At 53.6% G+C, this 8871-nt stretch overlaps 1 protein-coding gene across 1 annotated transcript; it reads left to right on the top strand.

Annotated features, from left to right (window-relative positions):
• Positions 1-3104: 3104 nt before the first annotated feature.
• On the top strand, positions 3105-8871 carry LOC116451116 (cis-aconitate decarboxylase-like). The gene is made up of 6 exons (XM_032124248.1): positions 3105-3125; positions 3692-3746; positions 5970-6262; positions 6365-6457; positions 6997-7202; positions 7953-8871. Exons 1-6 carry the CDS (start codon positions 3105-3107, stop codon positions 8869-8871), a joined length of 1587 nt encoding a protein of 528 aa, XP_031980139.1.

Genomic DNA, 8871 nt, shown 5'->3' with positions numbered 1-8871 from the left:
CCAGGATCCCACAGATCCTCAGCACAAATTTACATTTTGCGAGCATCAGAAAACCCTCTGGACTCTCTTCTTCTGCTAAAACCCCCCGTGTTTTCCTCTCTCCACTTACTCTGAAGGATGTCACTTCCCCAAAGGAGGAAGGATGAAGGATAAATCGACTCCTGACAGCTCCAGACTGGTTCGGCAACATCAACTCTCATCAAATGAGGAAAGGGCAAAAACTTCCAGGCAAAGCTCGGGGAGCAATGAATTCCTCAGTTATTTGGTTGTGCTAAAGGCTGGAATTTTGGGTATCGGAGAGGGAGATGCACCAAATCCCAGTTCCGGGGGAGGAATACTCCCTTTTCCCATCCAGGCTCTGCCTTGAAGGAGGCCCCACGGAACGCTGTGCCTTTAGGCAGAGCTGAGCCAGTGGGTTCCATGGGTTTGCCTTCTCTGTTCTTTTAAGTGACACTTCTATATAAAGAAGCAGTTTGCTTTCAATGGTTGTACTTGGAAATGAGCCACGAAATTAAGTTCCTGCAGATGTTTTGCCCTGAAAGAGCCCAGGCAGTGGCTCAAAGGCACACTCAGAGCCCCTGCTTGGAGTGGCTCCCTGGAAGAGGGTGAGCTGGGATTTGGGAGGGAGAGGGGCTGGCCAGGCGGCTCCTTGGCTCCCAGCAGTGGTTTTTAATTTGCCAGAGCTCGTTTTGTTGGTGTTTTCTGCACAACAGAGCTGGGACTAGGGAGGGATGGAGAGACACAACTCACGGGGATGTTTTCCTCTTCTGCCAGGGCAGACATGGGATTTGGGAGGAAGAGAAACACCAGGACACGCTGTGTCAGGCTAAGGAGGTGTAAAGGGGAAGGATGTGAGAGGATTCAGCCCAAGATATGGAAAAGGAGGAGGAGGACAAGGGTTTGGGGTCAGAACCAGCTGCAGTAGCACCCACTGGTCACACCCACCCCACACACACCAACCCAGACTCGTGGTCCCTGCCCTGGGACCGGGTCACAGCTGGGCATTGTCCCTGCCTCTGTTTGCTGCAAGGTCAGGACACATCAGACCATGGAAACCCTCCTGGTGCTGTCTGAGGAACCATCAAACCATGGAAACCCTCCTGGTGCTGTCTCAGGATCCATCAAACCATGGAAACCCTCCTGGTGCTGTCTGAGGAGCCATCAAACCATGGAAACCCTCCTGGTGCTGTCTCAGGATCCATCAAACCATGGAAACCCTCCTGGTGCTGTCTGAGGAGGAGCAGCACCGGAATGCCGAGGACTGCACGGAGCCTCGAAAAACGAGGCTGGGCAGGGGAACCCCCAGGGGGGTTTTCTGCTCAAACCTGCCCTGGTTTGGCCCCGGGATAACCCCACCCATGGGTGCTGTCACGGTACGGACCCGTTGCTCCCCACGCACCACAGAACGCTGCTGGCGCCACAGGATAACGTGGGATTGTGCAGGAGGCAGGGAGCGGATGGAAAATCCCTCTGTCCCAGGTGGGATTAGCAGCTCTCTGCACACCCAGGGCACAGGAAAACACGGGGTGGAGATGTGCCCGTGCTGAGGAGGCACCTGGACACCGGCGGTGCTGCCAGAGCTGCATCTTCCGGAGGGATGGGGCAGCCCGGGATGATCCTTCCCTTGCTCAAATCCCCTGTGCAGCGAGGGCGAAGTCAAAGCCACACCCTCCCTCATCCTGCCCCCTCCACCTTCTCTCCTTTCCCTGCTTGCCCCCGACATTCCTCACGCTGGGGGTTGCAGGAACGCTGTGTGAGGTCCTCCCTCCGTCCTGGCTCTTGTCCCCCGGTGACCTCTGAGCCCCACGGGACAGGCTCTGGGCACCACTTCCTTCGCTCCCTGCTGTCCTCACAGCGACTTCCCTTCACCCCCTTCCAGGAGAGGTCATTCCCATCTGCATCCCATTGCCACGGGGCTCGTAGGCTTTGCAGGAATCACTCTGTCCATGCGACAGTGCTGCGCCCCCGGGAGCGATATTAACGGGATATTCCAGGACACGGACATTCCCTCCGCAGGAGGCTGGAGCAAGGGACACATCTACGAACCCCAACCCCTTCCATTTTCACTCATCTCCAGTGGCATTTTGCCGTTAGTTTTCCATCCCACCTTGTTAGTGACAGCAAACGTTTACAGAGCTCTGAGGAAACGCTGCCTCTCCGCAGATAAACACGGAAAGAGAACAAAACTCGTTTTGGATAAGCACACAGCAAGGGGAGCAGTGCACAGCCACAGCACACAGCTGGATTTCACATCACAACGCTGCCTCTCCTCTGGTGCAAACCAGCATGGAATTGCCAGGGATACATTGCTATGACAAAGTTCTGCATGGGGGTTATTTAAACCCCCAATTTTAAATAAAACTGTGGCCCACCAGGCTGTTATTCTGCCCAAAATAATAAATATCCCCAGGCTGGACAAAGCAAAGAGCCGTGGCATTCCCCCAGAATCCAAACATTGCTTTGGGAACGAAGGCTCCCGGTGTTCCCTGGCAGCTCCAGGGTGCACTCCCAGTTCAGTGACCCGGCAGCGCTGGAGATGGAGAAGAAGGAGAGCTGGAAAAGACTCAGCCAAACACCCAAACACTGAAGGTATTCAAGAAAAGCATCCAACAAAACCACCACTGCCTCACTTCTGCCTCTGCAGCTGGGATTTACCTGCTTTGGTGACACTTCGGCTCAATGGGAGGATGCTCTTGTCCCTCTCATTTCCTGGTAAATCCCACTTTTATAGTCCTCCTCGGGAGGAGGAGCCTGGTGCCGGTTGCTTCACCCATTGGCACCTGCGGCATTTTGGAGACAGGAGTTTCCTTGAACCTTGTCAGTGATTGTCCGAAATCCTTTTTTATTTCCTGAAAGCGGGTGGGGGGGGTTTCCCTTCTGTCCAGCAGGGACAAACCACCCCTCCTCACGATTCCCCCCACCCTCTGGCTCCCCAGGGGCTGATGTCATCCCCCTGGAAATTCAGTTGCACAAAAACAGAAAGCAAATTGCCTTTTGGACGCAGATATAAACCCTGCCACGAGCACCTTCAGCCACACACCTCTGCCATCCCTCGCGCCGAGCACACCGAGCCGGGAAAGGCACTGGGAAAAGCAGCCACCAGCATGGTCTACTCCACCTTCCAGGTAAAACTCTTCCACGCAATCCCTCCCCATCCCTGAGCTTGCCTTTCGCACTTTAAGGAGGAAATGTCGCTTTCCGGGCAGTTCCTCCGCTGGTCCAGCCGAGCGTGGCATTAAACGGGAACCTGCCCCAAAATTAACAAACTCCAATGGTTTTCACAGTCACTTGATTCAGCTGCTGACCTTTTCGTGCCATCCTGCTCCTTTCACGCGTCCCAAACATCCTCTGGACCGTGCCATGCGGGGTTGTTGTTGCTGGGATGTGCTCCCTGGGGTTTGCTCCTCGTGCCCACTCCGAGCTGGTCCCGCTCGCTGCAGGATCTCGTGGCCGGGCTGCAAAGGCTCTGTTGCCCCTTCCACTGTGTGGCTTTATTTCCCTGGATGTTCTTGGCATCCCTGCTGGACTCAGCTCTGGAAAATATTTTTCCCCTCCTTTAAATATGTCGTTACTTTTACACGCTCGTTTGATCTGTGAGTGCCTCACAGTGAGAGGCACAACCAGGAAAACTGCTCCAAGAAACTTTCCAGCAGCTCCAGCGACAAATTCCCTCTCTGTGTCTCTCCCCTAGAAATCCCAGAAGTTCTTGGCAAGCTCTCGGCAAGTCCACAAAACTGCTGCCCATGGTTTGTATCTCTCAGCATTCCCCATCCTTTCCTAGCGGGCATCCCTAAATAGTCCTGGCGTTGCTGGAAAAGAAGGTGCCGGGAGAAATCCTCAAATCCTTGGAAGGCAAAGCTTCCAAATGTTTGGGGGTCCTGTGGTACTTTGTGCCCTCGGGGATAAAGGACAGGAGAAAAGCAGCAAAGAGTAAAAATGTGGATTGTTAGTCCTGAGCTAAACCAGAACTTGAACAGGTTTAGAACCAGACTTTCCAAATTCTTTGACCACAAACGTAGGGTGTTGAAAGGGTGGCTCAGATCCTTAACTGCTCCACTTGTCACTGCTTCCTAACTACACCTGATCCTGCTCTGGGCATTGCCTGCGGTGATTCACGGTTCTCCTCCCGTGGCTCCAGCGCTGCCCAGCTTCGGATGAATTAACCACAGATTGGCTGTGTAGGCTCTTGGTCTATTTTGTCTCTTAACTTGGTCTGAGTTTGTCTATTAACTGATCTTAAAATGTGCTCTCAGTCTATTATGTTTATTAACTTCTTTCTAAATGTGTTCATGGTTTATTTTAAGTTCATTGTAAGTTTATTTTAAGTTTATTAACTTATTTTAAAAATGACTCGGTTTACTGTAAGTTTAAGCTTATTAACTTATTTAAAAAGATATCCTTAGTCTATTCTATCCATTAATTTATTTTAAAATGAGTTATTAATACAATAAATTCGAGGAATGTTGCTTAATGAGACCTGAGGACAAGAGAAATAACAATAATCTGCAGGGATTTATTTGGTCTTTATTTGGATCAAATTTAATGTTTTAATGAAGTCCTGCCGTACCAGGAGGAAAACCCCGGAGTCATGGAATGCTTTTAGCTGAAGGGCTAAAAAACCCCGCTGCCTCCTGAGGTGACAAAGAGCATTTGATGCCGGGACGGAACCGATCCAGCTTTTCTGGGTGCTGGGTGATTGGAGCAGATTTTCCTGCAGCCTCTCCAAGCCCTGACATCACCGCTCCCGCTCCGGGACGGCGGCGGGGGCACCCGGGGTTGCTCGCAGAGCCCCGGGCTGGGGTCGCAGCGGGTCCCGGAGTGCCGAGTGCCGGGATTCCCATAGGAATGCGTTCCCCGGGAGCGGGAATGCTCTCCCGGTGAGTCAGGCGCTGATGGCATTCCCAGCTGTGTTTACAGGAGGCTCAGCCTGGGCTCGAGGTGAGCCCGAGCATGAGCCAGCGCTCCGTGAGTCACTGCCGTGACATTTCGGGATGAATCCAACCTAGGGAAATTAGGGAATGGTCATTTCATTAATTGCCATGTTTGTTGTTCCTATAACAAAGCCTCTTGTGTACCTGCCGGTCTGGATGAGCTTTCCTCTTGGAGCAAAGTATTTTTCTTTTTTTTTTTCACCTGTGATTCATTTAATTTGGACATTAATTCATCTTTTATCTGCATCTGTGTGTGCGTCCCCACACCCGTCCATAAGTAAATGTATGGATTTGCCACCCTGCAAATGTTGGCTACACAGAATTTTATTTTTCCTGCTCTCCCGTGCACTCTCAAATTAACAGTATCATTATAACGGGCCATAACAATTTTAATTCTATGGATTATAAATATAACTCTATTAATTATATTCTTTAGTCTAATTCTAGAATTATACATAATTTTATAAATTATAAATTAATATATGAATCATAGAAAAAATTATATCTATAAACTCATATGTATAATAATGATCTATATGTCATCTGAACAAGGCAAGTTCTCACTGAAATGAAAACATGCAATGGACACAAACTGGGTATTTTCCATAGAATTTTAATTTATTGTTAAGGATTAGCAACCTTTGGAGTACACAGGGCTTAAGACCTTTGGTGGCTGAGTCAAGACACTTCAGTGCCTTGTAGGATGAAACATCTGGATAAATCCAGGCTTTGGGTCTAGTCCTGCATTCCAAAAAACTATGGAAGCTTTGAATTTATGTGGTCCATTCCTGCTCTGCCTTTCCTCTGGCTAAAGGGACATCATTGGCATTGACACCTCCCAAAAAACGGCTGTTGGAAACCCAAGGTGGCGGGATGGGGCTGAGCTCTGGAGCTGCTTCGCCTGAACCTTCTGGAAGCCACCCCAGGAGGTGCCCAGAGAATATGGAATTTTATATATAGGACACAGGGAAATCAGAGGTTATCCCAGGTTGGAAGGGAGCCACGGGGATGACGAATTCCAGCTCCCCGCTCTTGCAGGACTCCTAAAACCGCCCCACCTGGCTCCGGCAGGTGCAGCTGCCCGCGGCTGCCAGCGCGGGGCTCACCGGTGTCCTTGTCCCTCCCTGTGTCCCGGCGCTGCAGTGGTGGCCCGGAGCGCTCCCGAGGACACGGTGACCAGCAGCTTCGCCTCGTTCATCCACGCGGCCCGGCCCGAGCAGCTGTCCCAGACCGTGCGGCAGCGGAGCAAGAGGATGATCCTGGACAGCATCGGCGTGGGGCTGGTGGGCAGCACCACGCGCGTCTTCGACATCGCCCTGCGCTACTGCCGGGTACGGACAGCCCCGCCACCGCCACCTCCGGGGCTGCGGGGGCTGCCACCGGCCCCGCTCCCTCCAGGGCCTCCCCCGACATTCCCTCCCTCCCTCCCACAGGAGCTGTACTCCTCCGTGGCCGTCAGCTCTGTCTATGGAAAGCCGGGAGTGAAGCTCTCCCCGACGCTGGCAGCCTTCACCAACGGCGTGGCGGTAAGGCTGGATCTTCCCGGGGGATCTGTGCTCCTGGATTCCCGGGGGATCTGTGCTCCCGGATTCCCAGAGGAATCTGTGCTCCTGGCTTTTCCAGGGGAAACTGTGCTCCCGGCTCTCCATGGGGAATCTGTGTTCCTGGCTTTTCCAGGGGGATCTGTGCTCCCGGATTCCCAGGGGATCTGTGCTCCCGGCTCTCCCAGGGGAAGCTGTGTTCCTGGTTTTTCCCGGGGGATGTGTGCTCCCGGCTCTCCCAAGGGAACCTGTGTTCCTGGTTTTTCCAGGGGGATCTGTGCTCCCGGATTCCCAGGGGAACCTGTGCCCGGTGGTGCCAGGAACTAGAATTCCAGGAAGCAGAGTGGTCACTGATGGGGGACAAAAGCCGGGAATCTCCTGGCTTTTAGAGGAGCCAGACCTCCCCGTGGGGACACTGAGGGGAGGCTCTGGCAGAATTTCCTCAGGAATATCAGCAAGGAGCCCTCATTCCCTCAGCATCCAGCCGCACCCGCCAGCACGTCCTTATCTCTGTCTCCTGGCAGACTCATTCCATGGATTTTGACGACACCTGGCACCCTGCCACTCACCCCTCCGGGGCCGTGCTGCCGGCTCTCCTGGCAGCCTCCCAGATGCTCCCTCCGAACACCAAGCCCACCGGCCTGGATTTCCTGCTGGCATTCAACGTGGGCCTGGAAGTGCAAGGGAGGCTCATGCACTTCTCCACTGAGGCTCATGACATTCCCAAAAGGTAAAGCTCCTGTTCTTCACTGAGGAGGAAGAGGGTTGGCGAGTCTGGGTTTTCAAATGTTAGTTTAGGTTAAGCCCAGTTTAAGTCCAGTCTAATTTAGCTTTACCCCAGGGTAAAGCCTTGCTGAGAACCCAGTGCCAGAGGTGATTGTGCCATGTGTTTATTTGGTGATTTCCAGGGATCTTGCCCCAAAAATAACCCTCAGGGAGTCTGTAGGGGCACTATCTGACCCAGCCAGGGCAGGATCCCAGAGCCAAGAAGAGTTTGGTGGTGGGCACGGCCCCATGGCCAACTGCTGCCACCAGCAGTGCCCTGGTGTGACCCAAGTGATGGAATCAACCAGGAACTGTTCCCTTGGGTGTATTTGAGGCCAAATTATTTGTCTGAGGCATTGAAAGTTTGGCTGTGTGGACACGAGCCATGGCACCTCCTGAGGAAAGTTCAAATTGCCTTCTGGAGATGCTGAGCTCACCCTGGTGTGTCTGAGGAGGTTTCAAGTAGAAACCCAGTTTTTAGAGTTAATTTACATTAATTTACTCTAAATTTAGAGTTAAACTAAATTCTTATTTTAAGTTAATTTATTAGTTAAAATTTATGGTTTAATTTTGAGTCAGGTGAATCCCACCCACTCCAGAGCCATGAGGGAGTTCCACTGGCTGACGGGCCCCTCATTTCCCATTCGTTTTTCCGTGGGAGGGGTGCTTTGGTGCGAGGCAGCCAGGGCTGCCCATTCCTGCCATCGCCCTGCAGGTTCCACCCTCCCTCGGTGGTGGGCACCCTGGGCAGTGCCGCAGCCACGGCCAAGCTGCTGTCCCTCAGCTCTGCCCAGTGCTGCCACGCCCTGGGCATCGCCGCGTCCCTCGCCGGGGCGCCCATGGCCAACGCTGCCACCCAGGCCAAGCCGCTGCACGTCGGGAATGCCACCCGCCTGGGCCTGGAAGCGGCTCTGCTGGCGGCCCGAGGGATGGAAGCCAACCCCTTGATCCTGGATGATATCCCCGGCTGCTCTGGCTTCAGCGCCTTCTACAGCGTCTACCAACCCAAACCACTGTCCACACCCGGCCAGCAGCACCAGTTCCTCCTGGAAAAGCAGGATATTGCCTTCAAGCGCTTCCCAGCTCACCTGGGGATGCACTGGGTGGTGGATGCTGCCTTGTCCGTCCGGAACCTCTTCATCAACTACGCGGGCTCCTTCTCTCCCTCTCTGATCCGCACCATTATGCTGAAGATCCCGGTGTCCAAGTACATCAACCGGCCTTTCCCCAGCTCGGAGCACCAGGCAAGGCACTCCTTCCAGTTCAACGCCTGCGCGGCCCTGCTGGATGGAGAGGTGGGCCTGGGCTCCTTCTCCGAGAGCAGCATCCATCGGCAGGAGCTCAGGGAGCTGCTGGACAAGGTGGTGGTGGAGCACCCCGAAGACAACGTGGCCAACTTTGACAAGATGTACGGAGAGGTGGCCCTGCTCCTGCACAGCGGGGACGTCCTGACGGGCAAATGTGACACTTTCTATGGGCACTGGAGGAAGCCCCTGAGCAAAGAGTCGCTCCTGAAGAAGTTTCGATCCAACGCCTCCCACGTGCTTCCAGAAGAGAAAATAGAAGCCATCATCACTCTGGTGGACAACCTGGAGACCCTGTCAGACAGCTCCCAGCTGGCCTGCAGCCTGTGA

This window comes from Corvus moneduloides, chromosome 14 (genome assembly GCF_009650955.1).
Source record: "Corvus moneduloides isolate bCorMon1 chromosome 14, bCorMon1.pri, whole genome shotgun sequence".
Classification (NCBI taxonomy): domain Eukaryota; kingdom Metazoa; phylum Chordata; class Aves; order Passeriformes; family Corvidae; genus Corvus; species Corvus moneduloides.
This window is presented reverse-complemented; position numbering and strand designations above follow the sequence as displayed.

Coding starts and splice junctions, on each gene's coding strand:
- LOC116451116 (XM_032124248.1), top strand. CDS start 3,105: ATGGTCTACTCCACCTTCCAG. Junction 3,747..5,969: donor CCACAAAACTGCTGCCCATG/GTTTGTATCTCT, acceptor CCGCTCTTGCAG/GACTCCTAAAACCGCCCCAC. Junction 6,458..6,996: donor CCTTCACCAACGGCGTGGCG/GTAAGGCTGGAT, acceptor GTCTCCTGGCAG/ACTCATTCCATGGATTTTGA.